This window comes from Sinohyriopsis cumingii, chromosome 19 (assembly GCF_028554795.1).
Source record: "Sinohyriopsis cumingii isolate HCF-2022 chromosome 19, ASM2855479v2, whole genome shotgun sequence".
Lineage (NCBI taxonomy): Eukaryota > Metazoa > Mollusca > Bivalvia > Unionida > Unionidae > Sinohyriopsis > Sinohyriopsis cumingii.
Window position 1 is genome coordinate 18339149 of NC_142979.1, and position 26578 is coordinate 18365726.

Here is a 26578-nt window from a genome sequence, read left to right on the forward strand (position 1 = left end):
GACAGAGTAATTTCTTCAAGCCTGGTAATGTTCCCCACAACGGGGGTGGGGGGAATGTGTATCAACCCAAATAACACATCAGCATGAGGTATGTTACATAAGGACAGCAAGAGACAAATTTGAAAAAGCTATCCAAAGTTCCTATAATGCTGACATTGATGTTGGAGACAGAAAGTGTATGCACAAACTGTTATGACTCAAGCTATTAAGTATGCTGGAGGTGGAGAAATGTGTGAAAAACTTTGCTATGCCAAGACAAGTTCATGTCTCTATGCAATATGCAGACACTGATAAAAATTGTCACTGAATACACTACTTGTTACATTTAAGTAATAGAATTGAATTGCATATTGAAGTTGTCTAATACATAAACATATACCTACATTTACCCAAAGCTCATAAAAAGTTAAGAAAAAGTCTCAAAATCATTACTGTGGCTACTTTCCACTATAAGCAGTGTTAAATTACTTACTTTTTAATATAAAGCTGAAAAAATGCATACATTATTGAACAAAAGAGAAACAAAGCAAACATTGCAATCACTCAATTACAGTCAAAGGGGAGGTAATACACCTTGAATTGGCAAACCAAATAGCAAGCTCTAATTTACAGCTAAATGATTCCCTACTATTACTTGATGGTAAGAACAGAGCAATGTAGGTTTAATAAATAGCTTTTGTTTCAAATATGAAACCATATTTCTGACATGAAGCTTGTTTTCATTTATTCACAACAACATATATGGTGAAGAAAACCCATATCACTTAGTGCACGCAGTAATCAAATGCTGAGATTTGGAATAATGTGTTCTGAGACCACAAGTTGCAACACCCTGAGTATAAAGGTTTTCTATCATGGGACTTGGTACATGAAGAAAAAAGAGATCTGGTTTGGTGAGAGAGAGCAGTATGTTCACCATGCAGTTATACATCAAGAATGTTTCAACTGTATGAAGGGAGGTTGGGGAAGAAAAACTGCCTGTGTAAAGAATGCAATACAGATAGGACTTTTGCAGACTTATATTGGGAATGAAGGGTTGAAAACTATTATTTTAAGTGAAAATGTCCCTCCCTGCTCCCTCAACAAAAGGAATGCAGAAAAGTTCCAATACTGTTTGCCCAAAAATGTAATGTACCAATATGAGAAACATGCTGAACATAGAATAGGTGTCAAGGAGTTTAATTCTAGGATAAGAAATAAGACCGGTATAATTGATATTCAATGTGACTCGACATATAATAATTCAATTTACAGGTTGAGGCAATGCAGCATGTGCAGTTTTGTGCACAGTCCTTATTTTTACAATGTTCTCTGCTTTGATCTGCTGAGTGTGTCTCTAAAGTTAAATGATCAGTACTGATACATAAGTGATTGTGACATAAGTGGCTTACATATAAAATCTACCCCACCCCACCCCATTTTGGGGAATTATTACATGTGTTAAATGGTATTTAACCATACAGGCCAATCTATGGGTACCATCATATGAAATTCTGCCATCAGGCCATACTGTGCTCTTTTCCCTATGGCCTGAGCTATATACTTCCACTCTCCAGTGTATAAAACCATCCCCATCTGTCTTTTGTATAGAATTTTTCTCCAAAATCACATGCAAACCATGATAAAAAGACTCCATTATCACTGTCATATGTAAAAACCACCAAATTGATACCCTGGATGCACGTGGTAACCATGGAAACAACAAACTCCTATTATGGTATAGGTCGCATATAGGACTCACGGTACTAATTCCACTCCAATGGTAAACATATGGAAACACTGTCATATTCAAAATTCAATAACTTAAAATTTATGGGTGCTGATAATGACACCTATAATTTTTCGTGCACATCTAACCTTGGTGCAAGCTTATGTGTGGAGAACACCATATGACCCGCGGCAATTTGTTTACATACATGTGCATGAAACACGTGTTATTGATTCTGCACCAAATGAATCAGGTGCTACTTTCAGTATTGAGTACTCCTGAGTCAAGCCTGTAAAAATGCTAAAATTGCATCAGTAGAAATTTGTCAATATTTTTTTTACATTACATATAGGACAAGCTCTCAAAAGATATTTTTCCTAAAATTTTAATTTTCATTATTAACCAATTATGGACCACCAAACCTATAAATACTCTATCATTTCTTCACCCATTTCTAGACTGGTTCACAGTTCTTCCGTATAATTAGTACCGTGTGTCCTGCAGCATGGCAATTTTATAGCGATGTTTAGCACTGGGGCATCATGCCACAGACTTTTAACATGACGTCCCATTCATTCACATTATCCTGACACCAGGCCGACCATTCCTAACACTAACCTCTTAATACTGAGTGCCAAGCAAGACAGCTGTTAGTACCATTGCGTGCTTGTTGCCATATGTTACACTTGCTTAAATCTGGTTCAGCAGTTTATGAAAACTCATTAATTGGTTTTTAAAGTCATATCTGATGCAGATGGGCAATATTTCCTCAATACTGAAAGCCTTAAAAGCAAGGACATTTTTGCAAATTTGGTTAAATTTTGTTCAGTGGTTTTAAAGATGTTTTTCCATTTTCACTTTCAGTAATTAAGACCATATAATGGCAGCTCTGCATTATTTGTAAAACCCAGAAACTAATCTTTTCTAGTAAAATGTTTCTTTGCAAACACTTACTGAACCATAATACCTTAGGAGAACTATTACCTCAAAAATCTAGCCCTCCCACATATAACTTTTAGCTAGGAAGAGCTAAATGTTGTCTCCCCATCTTGGTGGCAGTTAGGCAGAGTGACTTCCCTTGATATAGGGTCTGATGGCAAAACCCATGAATATCTCAGTTACTGCTGAAGCATGAGGCAAGCTCTCTATATGGATGTAACTGCGGAAAGGCTGGGAAGGTGTATGTGCATTTTGATTGGGTAAATATCTGTGAAGGATATTTTACTAGAAAAATTTAGTTTCATTTTCAAATACATTACCCAATCATAATACCTTAGAAGAATAGATAAGAGGTGGAGGGAGGTACATCTCCTTACCCCAGTCATGCCACCTCCAGTCCACTAAGGTATGCGAGACAGCTTCTATTTAACATGACTGGGGAAGACTGGGGAGCAGCTTCAAAATTGGAAACTTTTCCCTCCATAAATCCAGCAAAGTCATAAAGCCAATATTATGTCTTATGAAACTGTTGAATGACCTGGAATGAGTAGAGCCCTTTGGGATGAAGGATCTCTGAGGTAAAAACTGGAGAATGTGGACTCAGATCTCTCTCCTACTGCATGTAAAATATCAGTTAGAGAACAAACCTGGTCAAAGGCAATGCTTCTGGCAACTGCGCTAACCTTGTGAGCCAAAGTGTGTGACTATTTTTTGATATGCAGAACAAATAACCCACTTAATCCAGGAAGAACAGGTATTGTGTGGTTATATCATCCTGTCCCTGCTTAAGAGGCAAAAATAGGTGTGATCTCCCTCAATGCAACAACTTGGTTACTTTAAGATACCGCTTGAAAGCTCATAATGGGTCCTTTAGGTGGTCTTGAGTGGAAGTGTCCAGAGTAAACCATGATTTCAGTACAAAGGTCTTGTTACCCACGGATGGAAGTCTGTAGTAGGCAGTGAAAGAGGGAACCATCTTAAGTGAAACTGACCCATCATACCAGAACTGAATGTAATTCGTGTCCCCTGATAGGGCATGTATTTCGTTTATTCTGCCTGCCACTGCTAATGTGATATGGAAACAGATCTTGTATGAAAGGTGAGCCAAAGATTCCCTGAAAGCAGTTCAATGGTGTTTTGTTCAATCAGGTTAGTACCCATCATAGAATCTACTTTGGGCACAGAGCCAATGTTTCTGGCCATGTAAAATCTAAATTGGAGAGGAGGTAGGATAGTCTTTGGTTTATCCAATGGCCTCTCTTCCATGATGATCAAAGGTGTTGGTTATCACGAAGCAGTAACCTTGGATTCTGTCTGATGCTAACTTTTTGCTAGCACGTGGGCCAGAGGAGGAAGTTAGCTATTTCAGGTATAGATGCCTGAAGTGGTAGAATGTGTTTTTGTATATTCCAGGCTAAAACTTTCCATCTGCCATCATACGCTTACAGAGTGGGTGGCCAATTCTCCGCATGATGGGTTGAGAGAACTGTTTATTTTTGAGGGTCTGTTTAATATGATCTAGATGTGCTGGATCAATATATCAGGGTTTGGTGTGAAATAACTGCTGTCATGATTGTTTGAACAGATGTGAGAAATTCTCTATTTTCCATGAAATTTCCTCTGTGCGATTGAGGAGATCATTGATCCACAACTGTTCCCATCCAAGTGATGCAATGAGGATGAGGTGACATTTTGATTCTCTTGCTTTGTATCATCTTTGGGATCAGAGGTGGAGGATAGATGTATGCTTCCAGACCTTCCAATCTATAGATAGCCCATCAACTGCACAGGTGTGTGAATCTGGGGCTGGTGAGACAAAGGTTGGGAGCCTGGTATTCAACCTTGTGGCAAACAGGTCCACCAAAGGTCAGTTCCATAGATGCATATCTGAAAGAAACTGAAGGATGCAGAGACCTTTCCATCTGTATGAGCTGATTATTCCAGGAAAAAGAATCTGCTTTTGTGTGTAGACATCCAGGAACAGAACCGACTTAGATGTGGATTTGTTGTTGATGACACCACTTCTGATAGTCCCACACCAGTGTGCAAAGGTCTGGCGATTTGGCTCCTCCTTGTCATTTGAGATAAGTCACCACTGTCCAGTTAAAAATTCGTGCCACCAGTGAAAGGCTTTCAACATGGCCTTTATCTCAAGAATACTGATATGTAGATGTAGATGTTTGATCCATCCCTAAAGCTGTGATGTCCCAATCAACTGATCCGTCCCTAAAGCTGTGATGTCCCAATCAACTGATCCATCCCTAAAGCTGTGATGTCCCAATCAAATATTCCATCCCTAAAGCTGTGATGTCCCAATCAACTGTTCCATCCCTAAAGCTGTGATGTCCCAATCAACTGTTCCATCCCTAAAGCTGTGATGTCCCAATCAACTGTTCCATCCCTAAAGCTGTGATGTCCCAATCAACTGTTCCATCCCTAAAGCTGTGACGTCCCAATCAACTGTTCCATCCCTAAAGCTGTGATGTCCCAATCAACTGTTCCATCCCTAAAGCTGTGATGTCCCAATCAACTGTTCCATCCCTAAAGCTGTGATGTCCCAATCAACTGATCCATCCCTAAAGCTGTGATGTCCCAATCAACTGTTGAGGTTTCTGAATAAAAAGCTGGTGTATAGCAATAGTAGAACTGCCTTTGAAAAGTTGATGGAAGGCATTTTGTGAGCAAAAAAAGAACTGGTTGATTTTTTTGTTGTTGTTGTTGTAGGGTTTAACGCCATTTTTCAACACATGATAGGCTGTACATGGTGGCCAGTATTAATGGTGGAGGAAGAACCTGGGAAAACCCAGGAAAGAACCACTGACCCACAAGAAGCTACTGGCAAGCTTTCTCACATACCCAAATTAGCCAAATCCGAGACTCGAACCCACGCAGACAGAGGTGAGATGGCAGTGATCTGTAATGAAAAGCGCTTTAGACCACTCGACCGCTTGGGGCCCCCAGAACTGGTTGAAGCTGATGTAAACCATTCAAAATGTCTGTGATTCTTCCAGACTTTAAAAGTAATTTGAAGTTGGATTCTTCCTTTTTTCGTGATAAGATGAACAGATGCTGATCTCTGGTTGATAAGGTAGAAGGAGGAGGTCATTACTCTGGAGGTAAAAGGCAGAAAACTTTGATGCAAGCTATAAAGGTTGAGTCTTCCCACAACATAGTGAGATCAGGAAGTGAAGGAGCCTGTGAGCAAGCATTGTTGCATGAGGAAGGGCTGATTCTCTTGAGTTCCCTGAGATGGCAGGGGTGAATAGTGACCACTGTCTGCTGCTGACAAGACTGGTGGAGCATCCTGAAGAAGAAACAGTGATTTCCGATTGGTCACAGATTAAAGAGTCCCTTCTACTGACAAAGAGTTGAGAGAAATGAGAGGTGGCATCTGTAAGAGGCTCAGGTACTAAGGTCAGCATTGTAAATGGAGAGTACTGTGAGGCCATATGTGAGGTAGACTGGTCTTCATAATTGCCTTCATACACCGGTGTGCAAACGACTGGACGACATATTGATTTCCAGGAACTTAATGTGTTGATCTCTTTGTCCCTGAAGATCCCTTGAAGTAGGCCTATGCCAGTCACAATGGAAATAGGTCATGTTTGTAGGGAGGACATTGTCTGATTCATAATGCTGCGCCGGGTTATGGGATTTTTTATCCATGTGTCCGGTGGAACAAAAGGATACTTTCATTTGTTTGTTCATTTGTTGTTTATCATCAAGAGTTATAGAGTGGAACGCTGAGAAGACAAGGCCTAAAGATACTGCCAGCAATGTGGAGTCCTGTGATGGTGACATAGATGCCAGGGTTGTCTCTCATCATGTAGATTTTCTGCATTTTGTAACTGGAGAGCCTTTCTTGATTTATCTCCCTTATCTGCTAAAAAAGTCCTGCACTGAAGACATGTCAGCATGTAGGCTTATAGTGTCTTCGCTCTTAATCGTGTGTTTCTGTGCTTTGCCCATGGTCAAATCTGTAAGACAAATAGAGCTGGAACGTATAAACCTTTTGTAGCTCCATACCTCTCTCTTATTATTGAGCACAAAGTTGGTGCTGAGCTATGTCTTTCAGCATTACCTGGACAACAGCAGAAACATTTTTACAAAAATAATTCACGATACTAACTATGTGGGGTTCATGGATGACTCATACAGATAAATGCAATTCAGCATAACATCTGGACACTAAATGTATTAGCCGAGAAAACTCACACACAAGTAACCAGTCACTGTGGAAATATACATATATTAAGACTTTCTATCAGTCTCAGGGACTTGCATGCTAACACAATAATTGTACAGTCTGAACTTATTTGTAAAGTAGCATATAATATACATGCAAGTACCTAAGTACAATTAAATGTGTAAAGATGACAAAGTGTGGTTAAAAATTGAAAAAGACTGAACTTTTCTGATAGAAAGAGAGACAAGCTAGAAATATAAATGGAGGATACTTTGTGAAGTGAGAACTCCTCTGACTTGCATCTGTGTTGATTCTTGCTTTTGCAAGGTCTCTTGTGGTGAGAGCGTGATTCTCAGCACAAGCAGATGTAGTAACTGAATTTATTGCCAATCCCTATATCAACTGGAGATAACCCTGCCTGACCGCCACCAATAGGGCAGATAACGTTTAGCTAAAAGTTTTATCTGGGAGGGCTGGATTTGCAAGGTAGCAGTAGTTCTCCTATGGTATTATGATGTATTTAAAGAAAAAGACTCTTTATGCTAAAATGTTTTCTGCTAAATTTGTTCAAATTCTGTTCAGTGGATTTTCAGATGCAGTCATTTTAGTTATAGTAATGGTAATTATAGCTGGCACAGCATTGCTCAAATTGTGTTCAGCATTTTCTGCCAAGTCATTTAAAACCTTTGTTTTAATCAAATGATTTCATCTGGTTTCTCAAAAACCTTCAAGCATAATATTCTTAACTTACAAATAAGAAAATAATACAGTCCCTGCTTTTTTAGTTATTATTTTGACTCTTTCATGCTCACCTGTTGTGGACTCTGTGGCAAGCAATAAAACTTCCCTGGAAGTCGACTGGGAACAATGAATTCCTTGGCCCCCTGCAACATTTGTCAGTAGCATCAGTAATATTATTACAGACATGTACTACAGTAAGTCTACTACATCCATTTCAAAATCATGTTAGACTGGTCCCTTGATCTTATCATCAAATACAAACAGACTGGGTCAAAACCACATTAGACTGGCCCCTTGATTTTATCATCATATACAGACTGGGTCAAATCATTAGACTGGCCCCTTGATTTTATCATCATATACAGACTGGGTCAAATCATTAGACTGGCCCCTTGATTTTATCATCATATACAGACTGGGTCAAATCATTAGACTAGCCCCTTGAATTTATCATCATATACAGACTGGGTCAAATCATTAGACTGGCCCCTTGATTTTATCATCATATACAGACTGGGACTGCACAACAAACTGTACCAGACACTTACAATAAAAAGTACTTCCTTCGTATGTGGGTTCAGCAATTATTATGATCACAATTATTTTTCAAAGAAATTTTGGTTAAAAATGTTGACATTTGCATGTGCTAACTGGGTCCTTGCATAAACAAAATTTTCTTTTATTTCAGGAAAGTTAAAATGCCATAAATGTACAATATTTTGAATACTAGCATTTCTCTGCAAACCTATTTTATTTTGTTACCTGACAAAAAGATCTGCATCTCATGTCCATTTACTTAAATATTAATGTCAATTATTTCAGACTTTCAAACAAAGACTTATTCTGGAACACAATGGAGATTGCATTTGGAACCAAAAAAAATTGAAAACTTGATATTCTTACATTTTTAACAAAATGTAATGATAAAGTAAACTTGCATCAAATAATATAAATTCACCTACCCCTGGAGTTCTTCTAAACAATGTAGGAGTTTCAACATCCACAAAGCCTGAAGGAGATTGAAACTCATATTGGATTGGTTGGTAATTAGATATTTGATACTGAATATGTCTTCAAATTTAAAGTTAATTCTTCTAACAATTCTTTTAGTATTTAATCTACCAGTAATATTTTCAAATTATTAAAATTCAAAATAAATGTATTTAGTAATAAATACAGTGCAAATATACCATATATGCATTTCTGAATGGGAATAGCGGGATGAAAACAAAAAAATATTTGAATTGACACTTTTATTATGTACAATAACATCTAGTTTCCAATGTTAATGTAGATTTATCAAATTATTTTGTATGTCGTGCATATGAGACAACTCCTGCTAGACACGAATCAAATTTTCAGTACAAAATGTCCACTTATATAGGAGTATGTATGGTATATGTATGCACATAAGCACAATCCTGACAACACGGTGCAAAACAAAATTATTAATTAGCAAGAATGGTCAAGGCAGAAACCCTGCCATAATTCACAGGAAGACAAATCCCTCCAAACAAAAGTAAATGGGTTCCATGTGGTAGAAATGTAAATCTTCCAATACGGCATACAAATCAAAGGCATGCTGTAAATCTTACAAAAATATTCATGCAAAATAAAGGCATACAGCAGTTACCACGAGAAAAGTATAACACATGATGGAAGACTAAAAAATCAAAAGTCCACACATAGAGGTTTCTTAATTAACAACAAAAAACCTTATCTGGTTTTAGTTAGTTGATAACTAACCAAGGAATATAATAAGTTATTTTACACCAAAAAAAAGCAAAACAAAGTCAAACCAAACTATCCGATTCTTCTGGAGACTGTTACAGAACCAAAGATAAGAAAATGTTGGCAGGTACTACATATTCATAATTAAGGTTCAGCTCAAACAGTCCAATATGTAGATCAGTTCAATTAGGAACGACAGATGGTGCAATCCTTAAGAAATATGACTCCTGAAACTACAGTACATTTAATTTTTGAACATTCCTGACAGGCTAAAGCTGATAGCAACATAATTCTGGCATAAGACAACATTTCCATCAATGGTCAAATCTGGACATCACTTTTACATTGATTAAATAGATGATACTTGCTTGAAACAACTTAATAACTGATATATTTCATTAAGTACATGAGAAACTCAGGATTTTTACAAATATATATGTTGTTCATTCATAGCAAGCAAATTTTCTTTTTATTTGATGCTCAAAGATGTTGGCTAGTAAGATGTACTGTGTGTGTAGTCTGTATAACAGACTGAAGCCGCAGATTTCTTATTGAATCCTGAAAAAATGTCCATTGTTTACTGTTTATGTTCTGCTGTATTTTGTGATTATTCACACAAGTAATATACGCAGCTGCACAATTCCCAATTCAAAGTAAAACATTTTAGGAAAATAAAATTATTTGCGAAATGTTGTATTTGAACTCCAGTCATCTTTATCAGGAGGTGGCCATTTTAACACCCAGCAATGAAAACATGCAAAAATAACTGCGAATATAATGGTGATGTTGTTTGTCATCAATGTGGCAGTGAAATTATTTATCATCACTCACTCCAATGAATTATCACCTTTATTTTACCTGGAAAATTCAGTAATTCACAGTCTAGCATAAAATAAAAAAGACTGACAAGAGTTTTAAAAAATCTACCCCTCTTCCACAAGGAAAAAAATGTTATACCATGTTTATTGCACAAAAATTCCCTCATTTTCATAATGATATTGGACCTTAGTCTCAGGTTCCTCTGCATTCGCTTTGTACGGAGATCCAAATATCGATATTCCATTCTGAGAGACTCTTTCACCTGAGGTAAATGAAAAGAGAATAGAATTTGTATTCAGCCACAGCTGACGTAATTAACATACTCTAATTAGCATGACCTATATTAATGACCTATATTAATACAGTGCTCCCTAATCTAATGCTGCAGACAGAAACCATAGAGTAAATTGTCTTATAGTGAATACACCTAATTCTGCTAATGTAATTCGATCCATGACAATACCTATCTTATAACAGGAATTGTGCTATAATGAAGTACCTTATAGTGAGGGAATGCTGTACCAAAAAAACATGAATGGAGGGAAGGAAAATTTACCATATCCATCTGCAAATAATATTTCCCAAAATATGAACGTAACCCAAAAGCAACAACAAAAAAAGAACTCCAACTTTTACCCTTCTGCACCTGCACAAACAAAATAGCCAATGAAAAACAACACTAACACAACCAGGCATCTGGCTAACAACACTAACACAACCAGGCATCTAGCTAAATGAAAATCAGTTTGAATCAGATGCATTTTACATGTATATAGGAAATAATCCCCATAAAAACATTTCTACTCTTATTTCAGACAAAAATGACATAAATCTCCAGAGGTTAATAAGTTAAACAATCACTGGAGTGTATGAAAAGTTATTTAAGTTACATTCCTCTTCATTAGGATTCAATACCTAAAACTTGTCTGTAAAGGCAGTCCAATTCGGGTCTGTCTTGCATATCTGGATAAACCAAATGCATAAATGACACTGAGAATAAGCCATAAAGATATGGTAAGCTGACCGACTTACTGTTTAATTTATGACACTTGTGCCCATCAGGGCCAGCAGGACAAATGTGTCATACCAGAATGGCCAAATGGTTCGCCAGGGATATGGACTGCATGTCTTTTGGCTGTGCAGAAACAGTACTGGCCATGCAAAGGGCATTGTTGGACCAATTGATTTGTCATTAAAATCTCCATCATAATATGGGTAGGTGACAAATGGTGCAGCAAGATGGATCTATCAATAAGATCTCCAAGCTGAGGTGGCTGGATGGGCTTAACAGCTCCGGACAATCAAGACTGTAGAATAAGATGGATCTAATGCATCCAGCAAAAGCCCGGACATACCGGGTTGCATACAATTAGGGGTTAGAGAAATACCCATAGAAGCAAGAGAAAGACATAAAGATAAAATCTGACTTGAATATAATAACTGTATTCATACATGCCAACCCCTGGCAAGGAAAACGTGGACAAAAAGAGTAATCCCGGCAGAAAAAGAGTATTCCACGTATAACATGATAAAAATTCAATAAGCATATGTACATAATGATTTTGTTATATCTTTGGACTCTTAAAATCAATTATTGCTTCAAGTTTTCATATATAACACTTTGAGCTTTAAAAAGCAACAGACTCGCATATTGCATTTCAAAACACTTTGTACCAGCTGAGACTATGAATGTTTTTCACACCGGTAGAGCACTAAGTGCTGGGTTACAGAGCCTGGATCTGAATTCAGTTTTAATTTTGTTAACAAAACTGTACAATCTCTCACAGCCAACATTAGACTGGTAAAGAACCAATATTCCTTTCATAACCTGACAAAGAAGAGGAAATTTATATCTTCCAGTTATTGTGTCTTTTAGCTGGGAAATAAGATGAAAAAAATTCAATCTGAAGTACATTGTCAGGTAGAGTGCCAACTTGATACTTCAGGAGTTCTAATTTATCAACAGCTTTTCCTGCAGCATGGCGCACCATGTGACAAAGACAACCTGATATGAACAATGATGGAGACATTTTTTAAAATACAGAATGCTATTCCTTTATGAATTCCAGTCATCAGTGATGCAGTATCAGCTGAAAACCCATACAGTTCTGCCAACTTATGTTTATTCAAAGCATTATCAAGCAAATAAAATATGTTTTCTCCAGTGGAATCTACTGTTAATTCTGGTAATGAAAGAAGAGCACTCTGACCTTGCCCTTTTCATTGTCAGTCTCTTACTCTGACTCGGTACAACTTTTTGTCCTCATAATCACTACTCCTGTCTGCCGCAGTACTAAACGGCCCAATTTTCATGGCTTCTGCAATTTTAATTGAAGTATCTTCTTTTAAACAATTAAAAATTTTAGATGATTTTGTTCTTGCACATGCATATTTTCTGCAATTTTGGAATCAGGAAACATCTGTTTGAACAAAAGACCAATGTAGTCTTCTACTGCTAGCGGTAGTCCGTGTTCTATTAAGAACTCGGTATATAATGCCTCTGCATTTATAAAATTTGTGTCAACAACTTAGTTCTGCTGTAAAAAAGAAGTTACCTTAGTTATGGAGTTAGTAAAACAAGCTAATTCAAGGTTTCTTTGTTTTACCACCATCACCAATTATAAAATCCTTTCCAGACAGCCTGCAAGGGGTGTGAAGCTGCCCTAGATCGGAATGCTGAATTGTGTAATTCATGTATTCATCTCTGAATCAGATTTTCATCTTTTCCTAATCCATCTGTGAAATTATTTGAAAAACATTTTTGCTCTAACACACGCATTGACTAGAATAAATCTGACTTTACTTTTAGTGCCAAATACCTACAGACTGGTTCTGTACCAGATGTGAATTAGAACAAAGAATCTGCAAGCAAAGATTAAAAGTTAGAAAACCAGTCAGTTCTCTCCTAAGCCATACAGCTGCTTTAAATAGAATCCGAGGTCAAACGTTTGTAATTAGAAACCAGCATGTTTCTTGAAAATAGGGCAGCTGCTATAAATAGAAGATGATACTGTTAGGAAAGTGCATGCAAGTCTACGGACAAGCATACTCTTATGTCATAGTTACATAGAAGCCGTCATTTTTAGAATATGATCTGTGGGATTAATGGGATGTTAATAAAAATGAGAAAACAAACTATTAATTTTTTTCAGAAGGGGATATACCAAAAACACATAATCGAAATACATTTATGCATATGGTGTAATTTAGTGAAAAAAGTGTAATAATTATGCCAAAAGCATAATATTTGGCATATATGTGTATTATCATCTCCTGAACGGGTGATAAATCCCTATTTCAAAGGCTCAGGAATGCAAAACCTCAACTGAGGTAATAGTAGCTGATGGCTGAAGATCTTGCATTTTAGGCTGAGAGGAGGGGTGACCCTAGCAACACCCCTACAAGGCTTGCAAGAGATGCTGACATTGGCAAGGTTTAAGGAAGTTTTTGTGAAAAGATGTCATTTTCTAAGCATGTATGTGACGAAAGAGGAAGACTGATTTATATATCATGTGATTAGAATGTCCCAGCTTAGCTAAACCATTGTGGGGATTCTGGTATTGTTGTTTTTGTTTGAGAAACACACGCACGCACGCACGCACGCACGCACACACACACACACACACACATATATATATATATATATATATATATATATATATATATATATATATATATATATATATATATATATATATATAAAACCCATTCTGGATTGAATTTTCTCACAAAACTATTAAGTATATGGCATGTAATATCAAAAACAATAAATCTTTCCATTGTTTAGGAAGAAACAAATTATTTTGTTTCGACTGCAAACTTGTGTAGACTTTGAAAGAATTTTTAATAGAAGTCTTGAATAATTATGTAAAACAGACAATACATGATCCTTTGTGACTTTTTTGTACTCCTTAAAGCCCCAATTCTACAATTACATGCAAAACAGTAGTGTATGCCAAATCATCTGAATAATCTTGAAAGACGTTGGTCCTAAACATCATTGTGTTCCATTACGACCAGATAATGTCATACTGGTCCTAAACATCATTGGGTTTCATTAAAACCAGATAATATCAATGTTTCATCATATTATGAGCCATGTAATTTCTCCCTCAAAATAAGAAACCTAGCCATTTTTCACATGCATATGAATTAATCTGATATTAATTGGCGAAATCCATGAGTCAACTAATTTCGATCAAAAACTGAAACACAAGATTTAATGACATCACCACTGTAAACATAAGAAGCCAACACCATGTTATGTTGGATACAGTAGGTGATCCTTATGTGATAAGCTATTCTCATTTTACATTTGATATGATGTAGTACTCGACCTCACATTTATGAGCATTTTTTCTTTAAAGGCATAACTAATATAAATCATTTTTTTTACAAGTCCATATCATATGATTACCAAATAATAAGGAAATCCACAACAAATGGGTTTGTCTTCAGCCTAAGATCACCCTTCAAAGTATTCCAACACTCAGCTGATCACCAATATTCACCTGACTTTTTTTTGTATGTCGGCTTTTTTTTAAACTAATCATTTTCTTCCTTCCAAACTTTAGTTAGATTGGAAGGAATATGAAATTTATGAAAAACAGCAGTAACAGGACTTAAAAGAAAAAGTAATTTTATGCAGAATGAACTTACATCATGGAATTCTCTAATGTCAAAAGGCAAGTCTTGAATGCTGTTATTCAAGATCTTTAAATCTTCAACATGAACCTCTATCATTCCCGTCTCAAGATTCTGTAAGAAAAGATAATTTACATTAAACCAATTATATTGATCGATATGACGGTAACTAGTACAAAAATTTGACAAAACGAGGGAGTTAAATTTTGTGCTACACGCTCCAGGAATTAGTTATGATCCATGTTCCTGAGCAATAACCAAGAGTGAAGGCACAGGGTTCTCCAAATGATTTTCAATGTTGCAGTCCAGGACTCTTCCTTGAGAAAAGCTGCAATCCCAGCCCTAAAATTAGGAGTCCCAATAACAATACTTTTGTTTCCTTGCAGTAATTAAGAACATTAATATCATACATGTTAACCCCCCTCCCCAAGAAGTATAAGCATAATTATTGCTATTACAAGTGGCAAAAAAGCATAATTTGGGTGTACAAAGTGTAATCTCTGTACTACATGCCAGAATTACAGCATATATAAATAAATTACATTTTTACTACTAACCTGGTTCTGCAGCTGGTCAAAATTCTTGTCACAAATGGGCAAAATCCATATGGATTAGAACCAGAATACAAGCACAAAATATACTGAAAAATTATTTATATTCAGCACGTATTAATTAGTCTACATTTGTAACTTTCATAAACTAATCATGAACTGGAACTCTGCAATGAGCATGATCATGTGCTCAATCCGAGTGCCGTATAATACATTACTCTCATATTCTTTTAAACTTTGTAAAGCAGTGTTGATTTGTCCTTTTTGCTGATCTGACATATTTGAAAGATCCATCTGCTCTAACATTTTCCATCATATAACATCCACAACTCAACCATAAAGCATTTCACTTAACATCTGGCACCATTTTCTTTAAAAGAACAGTCTGATTCACAATTAATTAGCTTATCAATAAAATGAATCCATGAGGCAAAGTTAACATTTCAAAAAACATGTTTTCTTAAAAATGGGTCATATACAGCTGCTATAAATAGCAAATAAGGAAAGTACTTTAATGCTATTGTTACACAGCTATCCTCTTTCCAATAATATTCTCAAACTTATATGAGTGAAATCAAAGAGATGATAATAAAAATGAATTTTTTTTATTGCTTTATTTTATTTTTTAATGCATCAAAAAGGCATAATCCATATGCAGTTTAGTGTAATATGTAATTTGGTAAAGAAAATTTTTTTTGCCAGGACACTGGAAGAAGGAAAGAAAAAGACCAAATTCCATTACTTTTTCATGGTATATCTGAACAACATAGCACATTGTACAAAACACATTCACTTTGTTCAAAACAAAGTTTAATGTTATGAGCCCATCTTGGACATTGTACCATTGAATTTGGTCATATGACTTGGACATTACACCATGTATTTTGGCCCTATGACTTGGACATTGTACCATTTATTTTGGCCCTATGACTTGGACTTTGTACCATTTATTTTGACCCTAAGACCAAGACACTGTACCATGTATTTTTGCCCTATGACTTGGATACTGAACTATGTATTTTGGCCAAATGACTTGGATATTGTACCATGTATTTTGGTCCTATGACTTTAACATTGTACCATGTATTTTGGCCCTATGACTTGAGCATTGTACCATGCATTTTGGCCGTATGACTTGGGCACTACCATGAATTTTGGCCGTATGACTTTGACATTGTACCATGTATTTTGGCCCTATGAATTGGACACTGTACCATGTATTTTGGCCCTATGACTTGGACATTGTACCATGTATTTTGGCCATATGAATTGGACATTGTACCATGTATTTTGGCCCTATGACTTGGACATTACACCATGTATTATGGCCCTATGACTTGGACATTGTACCATGCATTTTGGCCCTATGACTTGGACATTACAACATCCTAATACAAGGACATGGTTTACAATTTTTATTTAACCATTCTTTTCGCGACATCTATTTTTGGGTAAGCTATTGTGTACACCTCTAGGATCTTCACACATGACATGAATGGTTGTTAACTAAATTTGACTGGCACACTGTGCCCTGGAATAAGCATTATTTCATAGTTTGAACCTTCTATCCAGGAAGTTTTACAAATGCTTATTTAAAATACGGGCTACCAAGAAAACCCAAAATGTCTGATTTCCAGTGAGGTCCATTCCATTTTCATTCAGCAAATACAGGCTGATGATAGTGATGATAACAATAAGTTTTAAAATTATGAAGTATATCAGATTAATGGAGCTGGGAAATTGTTAATGGAGAAACCAATGTGTGGTTTTGATCCCAAAAATAGTTTTTAATGCAAGTCAAATGTAGACGTTAATGGCTTGACAAAATATACATGGCATGACAGTCAATCTCCCTTTCAGCAGTATTTTGAAATTAAGTGTAGAAAGGGCAATATACTGAACCTAATTAAAACACAGACAATTTAAAAGTAGAATGCAATATTCATTTTGTATCAATCAATTTATCCCTGCAGATCATATAGTACAAAACCATATATCCATATCAGAGTTAAAGTAAACTGAATAAATATGGATGAAAAAATGAAATTAAAAAGTCAAGATATTTTTTTGAATAACTCTCTCTGCACAAGCAGACCATGGCCCTGAATGACTAAAAACCCTATTAAATACAATGTTATGAAACAGATTACAAAATCTGGCAAAGTACTATCATCTACTGATTCAAGAAAGTAAGTTGATATTAGTGAAAAATCCTATTATGGAGCAGATAGATATATCCAAAAGATAATATCTGTGAGGTCTGAAAAATTTATTTTGTTGGTACTCATCCTCATTCCCATGCCTGGATATGTTCCTGATGAGAATGGAAACTGCATTATTTCTTCTGTTTCAAAAACAACATTGTAATGGCTACAAGTTTAAGTGAGATATGAAATTATTAATAAGATGTTTTCAAATCTGTGTGGTGGCTAAAGTGAGTTAAATGGTGCCAATATTAAATGGCCTAAAACGCTGAATAAAACTCAAAACCAACCAAAAGGTAGTATGTTTATTTTAAAGTTTTTTTTCTTTATCTTGTCACCGATAAGAATTGCAAATAAATATATGAAAAATATGTCAATCTTTAATTTGCATACTGAAAATACAACCAGTATGTCAGCATACATAAAAGGGAACAACCTACCTTCCAAGGATGGAGAGATCATCAAGTTCATGTGCATTGATATGTATTGTATCACAGGCTGTGTATCATGAATCATATCAATGCATGTCAGAGGTGTATCATTTCACCCCATTAGCAATTATACACAGTATTTATTCCATTTTTAAATGACACAAAAATGTCAGCAAATCAAAAGTGTGAGCTATAATATTAAGACAGAGAAATCTTATGCACTGTCTCCATTTTTCTAACCTTGTTCTCTTGTCCTGCTGGTCTGGCATGAACTTTCCCATGCACCTCAACCACTGTCTCATAGTTCAAATCTCTGACAAGTGGTAGAAGAGATTCCTGAGAATGGATCAAAATTTTAACAAGTGAGTTTCTCATAATTATTACAGAAAGTAATGAACTCTGGGTCTATTCTTTGAAATGAGTTGAGTTTAATATGTACACAGTATTGTTAGAATATGCAACAGCACTATTTTTTTATATATATTGATATATATTTATACATATTGATATATATTTATATATATTGATTTGTGTTTATTCTGTAATCATGTGGTGAAAAGTACAGAATTTTTATTTCAAGATCAATCTAGTTTTATCTGAACTGGAAGGTGCAATTTCAATGGCCAAAACTGAAAAGAAAACATTTTTTTAAAACTTTCAGAGATCACAGCAATTTGGCAAATTGCAATTTTTGGTCATGATTCCCCAATAGTCACCTTGTACAGACAGATATAAGACAGTGGTCATTGTGTTTGTTTTTGTCTCTCTGGCAAGATTTTGTTGTTACTGTTTGAGGAAAAATGCACATTTTTGAAGTTTCATTGGAATCAGAAAATAGAGTAATGGAAGATCTCAACAGTTTCACAGGTCAGGAATGTCTTGAAAAGTTATACAGCCACTGGAAAAATGAATTTTATTCAAATAATGAATATTACAAGGAAGCTGTGGAAATGAGTGATCCCCCCACTAAAATGGTCTCTCAGTATACCCCACCCTTCTCATAGTGCTGGCACAGACTGAAATCCCATTATTTCCCCAGTGTTATTTTCTGTATTTCACTTTATTTTAGTTCCTAGCTCATAAAAAACAATTATAATGTGATTTCATATTATGAAACTACAATAATGTTTGTGTTTTCTGGACATATTATCACACAGCCTTGTTATGTGTCAAAGAGTTCCTAGAGGGGACAGATGCTCTACAGACCGAAAAGATCTTCAAGGAATTCAAGATAAAACCATTTCTCCATAATCTGAAACTGCTGAGTGCTTAAAAATTAGCCATCTGATATTCTTAAGTAATAAGATTTTCTAGATGGCCACCATGGTGACCATATTTGATGTAAGAGGCCATGGTTTTGTTTACAGACCAATATGAGATCTGAATATTCATTCAGAAATAGTTACAACAAGATTTTCATGATGTCTATTGAACAGGCCACATTGAATGTTGTTGCTGTTGCTGTAGGGTTTAACGCCATTTTTCAGCACACGATAGGCTATACATGGCCGCCAGTATTAATGGTGGAGGAAGAACCCAGGAAAACCCCGGAAAGAACCACTGACCCACGAGAAGCTACTGGCAAGCTTTCTCACATACCCACACTGGCTGAATCCGAGACTCGAACCCACGTAGACAGAGGTGAGATGGCAGTGATCCGTAACGGAGAGCGCTTTAAACCACTCGGCCACTCGGGGCCCCCATGTTGAATGTAATATTAGCATCATTTTCAATAAGGTCCACTTAGATATCATAAGAAAATAAACATAGAAACATCTCAGAGCTCATCAACAAATTTGGATAAAATCAGGCAATTCTAGATAAAGTTACATACATGCCAAATTTTGTTGACATCAGGAAACCCTGGGTACAGATACATGCATGCCAAATTTGGTTGATAACAGGAAATCCTCGATAAAAATACATGTATGCCAAATTTGGTTGATATCAGGCAATCTTAGAATGAGATATATGTATGCTGCAAAAACCAAAGTTTTGGACAACAGCAAAATCAGAAGTCATAACTCCTGTATATGATATATGCTACTGAAGATCCCACCTATATAATGCTGCATACACAATTCAGTCCAACTGAACAATCCTATGTAAAGTTAGGAAAATGTGCAAATGATAGTGTGGGATGTTGGAAATCCAACAATCTGAATATAAGTTACAATGTGGGAACAGAAATTAGGATGGCAAGCAATCAAACTCCTGTGAAAGACATCATGGAATACTGGAAATCAAACTCATTTAAAACCTCTTCACAATAAAGCTGCATGCAAAACTTTATCAAGTCCATCAATCATCTGTATAGTTTGGCTTAAAACTAAATTCATTTGAGGTCTCACCAACATCAAGCTGCAAACCAAATTTTGTACATTCAGTAAAGTTATCTTTCTGAATTCAAAATGCTGATGGATGGATAGATAGATTGACAGTCTGATGGGCATAGAGACAAAATGATTACCATATGACTCTGCAAACTTCACTGAGTGGGTCCTAATTAACATAAGCAACCCACGTGAGCTGACAATGCTCATCTGAAAGGCTAAATGCTCATTTGAAATGCTAAATGCTCATCTGAATGGCTATATGCTTATATGAAAGGCTATATGCTCATCTGAAAGGCTAAATGATCATCTGAAAGGCTATATGCTCATCTGAAAGGCTAAATGCTCATCTGAAATGCTAAATGCTCATGCTCATCTGAAAGGCTAAATGCTCATCTGAATGGCTAAATGCTCATCTGAAAGGCTATATGCTCATCCGAAAGGCTAAATGCTCATCTGAATGGCTAAATGCTCATCTGAATGGCTATATGCTCATCCGAAAGGTTATATGCTCATCTGAATCGCTAAATGCTCATCTGAAAGGCTATATGCTCATCCGAAAGGTTATACGCTCATCTGAATCGCTAAATGCTCATCTGAAAGGCTATATGCTCATCTGAATGGCTAAATGATCATCTGAATGGCTATATGCTTATCTGAAAGGCTATATGCTCGTCTGAAAGGCTAAATGCTCATCTGAAAGGCAATATGCTCATCTGAATGGCTATATGCTCATCTGAAAGGCTATATGCTTGAAAGAAAGGCTATATGTTCATCTGAAATCTGAGTCTGTAATATGCCTTCTGTAAAATTTCTTCCACTGTTGTTGACTGCATATGAAAACAATTATTTCAAGATTTTTCTAATAGTTGCATCTTCAGCTATATTTCAATGCACATCAGTATCTTTTGTCTAATACTGAAAGGCCTTTATGTTTATCATCCCACCCCCATATCAAATCCAAACCTTTTCTTGTGAAAGAATACACTGGACTAGGCCCTGCCAGTCTCTAAGTATCAGAAATAAGCCTCCCATTCTGTGATACTGAAGCCAGCCACAAAGCTGCACAGTTTTACCAACATCAGTTTCTCGCAGCTCTCCACAAGTGTGAGTTCTATTTGTGTAGCTAACATCTGCATGAAGAAATAAATAAAATGAACATAAATACAGAGAAACATGACAAATAGACATTAATACATTAATTATGCCTTTTATATTTTTCCTTCATTTTTCAATAATTTTGATGAAATCCATTAAAGTGAAGATACATGAAGACTTTCCCACTTATGTTAGACAATAACCTGGACATGGTGTAAAATATAATACATTATCATTTTTGTGTTAAACTTTACCATATTCACGCCAAGTAACCATAACTATTTCAATTTAGTATGGACATTGATTAGGGTTCTACTGAGTCCAAGGTGTTAGTCACATACAATGGGCATCACAGAAAATGGTACTGAAAATTGCAATTCATTTAAGCCCACCATATCAACAACCACCAGCATTCAAAAAGAATCCATCGAGGGTCTTGCTAAAAAACATGTACTGTACCTCAAACTCAAATAGTAAGCGCTGACAGCTAAATACATGCATGTATGTATGTATGCATGTATGTATGTATGTATGTATGTATGTATGTATGTATGTATGTATAGTTTACAACATTACTGGGCAGCAGACTTCAAAGAGTAACATCAATGTTAGTACTATCTGTACAAGTTTTTGGTATGACTCTACAAGGATTTTGAACCTGCAACCTCTGTAGTGCAATTTCATTACCATAAACATGTGGCAAAACTAATGACCTACATTATTAGTATTAGAAACTTTATTAAGTATCTTGTTTATGGTCTTTATTTACTGCATTTATCAAGTGTACAAATCTTTCAGTCATCAACCAAAGTAAATTATCCTGGTAGAGTGTTCATTGATACTAAATATAGATATATCAATAAAGTGCTATTCTAAATTTTAAATTCATATAAATGTTACACACTGTAAAATTAAAAACAATTTACACTGTCCTTTCTTAATAGCAACATGGATGTAATGTTCTCTGTTCAAGGTTTATTCTATTTTTTTAATTCTTTGTATCTTTCTTTCAACAGTCATTTATTCTGCAATAGAAATACAGTGGTAAAAAAAATCATAATCCCTCATTATTAAATTATATTACTGCATAATCAGCATTTTGGAAATGCCATTGTTAACTGTTAATTAAATTTAAGGTTTGTATCAACAGTAATTATTTTCCAGTATTCTGATCTTTAAATGCTTCTGTCCTTGTATTGCAGCAAAGTTATGAGTTAAATAGATTATTTTTTTAAATGATAAGCACAGAGACAAAAGCAAACATTTAAAAAAAAAAATTTTTAGTATGCAAGTTTGTAAGTTTGCCTGTCTTAGCCCTTATACCTTTTCTCAATATTAACAGTAATTAAATATTTATATAAATTTATTATCAGCAGTAAATATCCAATGTCTTCTTTCCTTGACCCAACTCAGTACCTTTAAAAAGTTCCTAGGATGAACAATTTTTGTTGATTGTAGTTACTACTCTCGAACACTCCACAGACACACACACACACACACACACACACACACACACACACACACATACATATATATATATATATATATATATATATATATATATATATATATATATATATATATATTGGTTTTTACAAAGATCAAATGCACATTCATTTTTAATTTTGTTTTTTACTCAAAATGTCAATTTACAAAAGGAGGTGACTATCGAGTCAATCAAGCCTGAAGGTTTGCATACTCACTAGTTATTAATAACATGTCTGGATTAAATATTTCTTGCTCAATAGCAAAAGGTGTTACATGCCATACAAAATACACAAAAAAATACAAATTTTTGTACAAAAAGAAATTGCTTGCTATTTATTGTTCAATAGCAAGATGTTATGAAGCCATACAAGATCAAAGCTAAGGCCAACTTTGTTGTGGGCCAAATCCATCATGGGCCAAGTATATTATGGGAAATTTTTTAAATTAAATTTGTATGGGCCAAATCAATTATGTTCCAACCTCTTTATGTACCAATCCTATTATGTGCCATGATCTCCAGTTACCGACACATTTCATACTGTGACTGTCATGTCTAAATAGACACATGCTTTATACTATCATGTCATGTCTAGACAGGCACACTTGATTCTGTCTTGTTTAAATAGGCATGTTTTATACTGTCCTGTCTCAGTTTCAAGTAACTGTTATGACATGTATATTTAATTTGCACCGTTTGTTAATTTTTGTTGGGAATTTTTTTCTATTTCATGATTATATGCTTTGGAATATTGTATATTGGATTTGACCTTGTTCAAAATCAAATTCATTTTCAACCTGACCTGAAAAAAAAAAATAATTAAATTTTGTAAACAACTAATACATAATTAAATTCTTCTCTATCAGTATGGGTTAACTATTATGATTATTATTTTTGCCTGAGCCAAGGACATCGCGTTCACCCTATTTATTATAATAAATTTCACACAGACTTTCTAATTATAACTAAGATTTTATCTTGAAAACATCTGGAACCTTTCAGAATGAAATTTTCTATTAGGTAATAGTTATTACAACAAAATGTTAATTGTGACCTGATGTCAAGCAGGGGACTACATAATCTTGTTTTTCTACTAATTATTCCTTTGAGCTACAAGATCTTGAGGAAGAATCATTGTTGTGTCCAGTATTTCATTCGGGCTGGAATTAATTATTTATTCAAGTTATTTTTTTCACAGGAAATGCAAAGTGCTCATCAAAAATAACTCTTGGAAATATAAACTTGAATTAAAAGTGAATTCAAATATGGATATACATGTATTCTGGGATTGTAATATTGTGATCTAACAAAAGACTGTTGGCACATCACCATGATACAGGACACCAAAGGCATATCAACACTTCCAGTGTTGGATTAATTTGGAATATCACTTCAAAACTTTCATCTTTGGGACTTGTGATAGTAATTCTAGGATTATATGGGATTTAATTTGCAATACCATAAGTTCCTTTTTCACATTTTCACTTTGTATTTTAGGAAAATAAATTGTTTAATTTTACAAAGCTTGCTGCTTCTCACTGTTCTATTACTTATTTTAAAACCACTGTTGTAATTTAATAAATTAAAACATTATTTGTTCCATGATGTCATTTCACAAACTGATTCTCACTTTCATTGACATGATTCCATTTTGGATGCATCACGAATTTACATTTAACAATTATGCAGAATTTGAAATGAAATATTTATAACAATTTTTCCAATTTTCCAGTCAAATTAAAATGGATAGCATTTAAAGTGATGACTGCTGTTATACCTTTAACAATCAAATAAACTAATGTGTGCATAACATTTGAAGAAAATAGGATTAAATAGCTGGAAAAATTGAGAACAAATAGGCATAGTTGTGTTGATTTCATTCCATGTTTACATTTAATTAATCACTTTTGTGTAATAATGTTTTTCTGGCCAAAAAAAACCCACCCATCTGAGGCAATATTATCAAAGCATGTAAATTATTGCAATATCTCGCTTCTGCGTTTCATTCTGCATGTCAATTTTCCAGTTTGCAACACAATGTGTGCATATTTGATTGTTGCATTTAAATGTGTGCATAACTTTTGAAGAACATAGGATTAAATAGCTGGAAAAACTGAGAACAAATAGGCATAGTTGTGTTGATTTCATTCCATATATTATCAAAGCATGTAAATTATTGCAATATCTCGATTTAGTCTTACAATGTAAAACACATCACCCAATATTTGTGTTCTGGGGGGTGATGGACAAAAACATATGCTATGTCTTACATTGTAGGACTATATTTCGATTATAATTATATCATGCACACTATTTATATTTTATAATAATTTCAAAAGTATACAATACCCAAATTCCATTTCATATGCTGAAATGCTGATATTGCATTTCACTCCATTTCGTAATCCACTGCGTACTGAAGATCTACCGTGGTCGCTCAAAACAGTGTCTGTATATGTAGTAAATACAATCGTTTTGTGCGTGATGACAAGTGATTGTACACAACAGAAGATACTAAAAATAGGTTGCATTGTACAGTAATACCTCGAACATTCGCGAGGTTAGGTTCCAGAACCAGTCGCGGATCAGGAGGAATCATGAATGTTTGGTACCAGTCACTAAAAATGCTAATAACTGCTTATTTCTAGGGTTTAAACTCTAAATATGACCCAAATCATGCTCGCAAAGCACTTTAATTTCATTTTAAAGTTAGCTTAATACATTACCCTTAAAAAGAGAAATAAATGGTTGACGTAAAAATAGAGTACAGTATCGCCTAATGGGTATTTGCCACACTAGCGCATTTACAGTACGGTACATGTATACTAATATTACCCCTATACTAATTCATTGGCTGCCGTTTTATTTTGCACTCACAGTAAGGTAAAACCAAGTAACGAATGGGACTGTAAACTTAATGACTGACGTTTTCTTTGTCATTGTCAGGAAGGTGAACTAGGTAAACTTCATATGTCACAGACGTCATATAACGAAGGTACAATTCAATAAAATAAAGAAAACATGTACGTAGAGGGTACCAATGAAAATTTCGCGAATCCGTGAATTCGCGAATCCAGAAACGCGAATGCACGAGGTATTACTGTATAAGAATTCCACACATTTGAAAGACAGGAATAAGCATTATAGGGAAAATGTGCCACTTACTCAGTGGCATCATGCGGAAATCAAAAACTTACTGTTGTGGAGAAAACGTCTGTTTCCTAATTGCATGCAGGTTCTTGGCGACACCATGCCTCTAATGGACAAAAGTTTTCTTAATGACATGATTGCCCCTGTTGTATGAATTAATACTCTCAGAAATTGCATAATAAGAAACTAAATCATTTTATATGCATTTGTTGGTCTTATCGTTATCGATATATCCATAGTTTTGATGCTAAGTACTCACTGTCAATAACTTAAATGGGCTGACATATTGAAATTCTGCAGTAAATGCAACCAACAGTGTCTTGCAGTGCACATCCGCGAGAAGAACCGGAAGTCCACAGCTAGAACCACTGCCAAACATCCACGCTGAGAACCAATTCAAGAGTAATTTCCCTTTATTAGCAATTGTACGAAGAAGAAGAACTAGAACAAAAAAGATCATGTGTGAGTGTGTGTAAATAGGATTCTTAACAACAAAAGAGATAATAAATGTGTTACCTCTGTCTCTTCAAGTAAAGTGAAACAACAATATTTCTTCG

At 35.2% G+C, this 26578-nt stretch overlaps 1 protein-coding gene across 3 annotated transcripts in view; it reads right to left on the bottom strand.

Moving 5' to 3' along the window:
• The window catches only part of LOC149775213 (aspartate--tRNA ligase, mitochondrial-like), a 69621-nt gene extending 43290 nt beyond the window's left edge, over positions 1-26331 (bottom strand). Inside the window, exons 1-7 of one of the 3 annotated variants that reach the window (XM_089943872.1) lie at positions 26281-26331; positions 21254-21420; positions 18195-18290; positions 14784-14882; positions 10263-10386; positions 8537-8583; positions 7646-7717 (exon numbers count right to left, since the gene is read on the bottom strand). In XM_089943872.1, the coding sequence (XP_089799998.1) occupies positions 7646-7717; positions 8537-8583; positions 10263-10386; positions 14784-14882; positions 18195-18290; positions 21254-21322 (507 nt within the window). In that variant the 5' untranslated portion in view covers positions 21323-21420; positions 26281-26331. Of the gene's footprint in view, positions 1-7645; positions 7718-8536; positions 8584-10262; positions 10387-14783; positions 14883-18194; positions 18291-21253; positions 21421-25220; positions 25333-26068 lie in introns of those variants that run through there. The other 2 variants (XM_089943870.1, XM_089943871.1) reach the window with 2 other exon arrangements.
• Between the last annotated feature and the right edge of the window lie 247 nt (positions 26332-26578).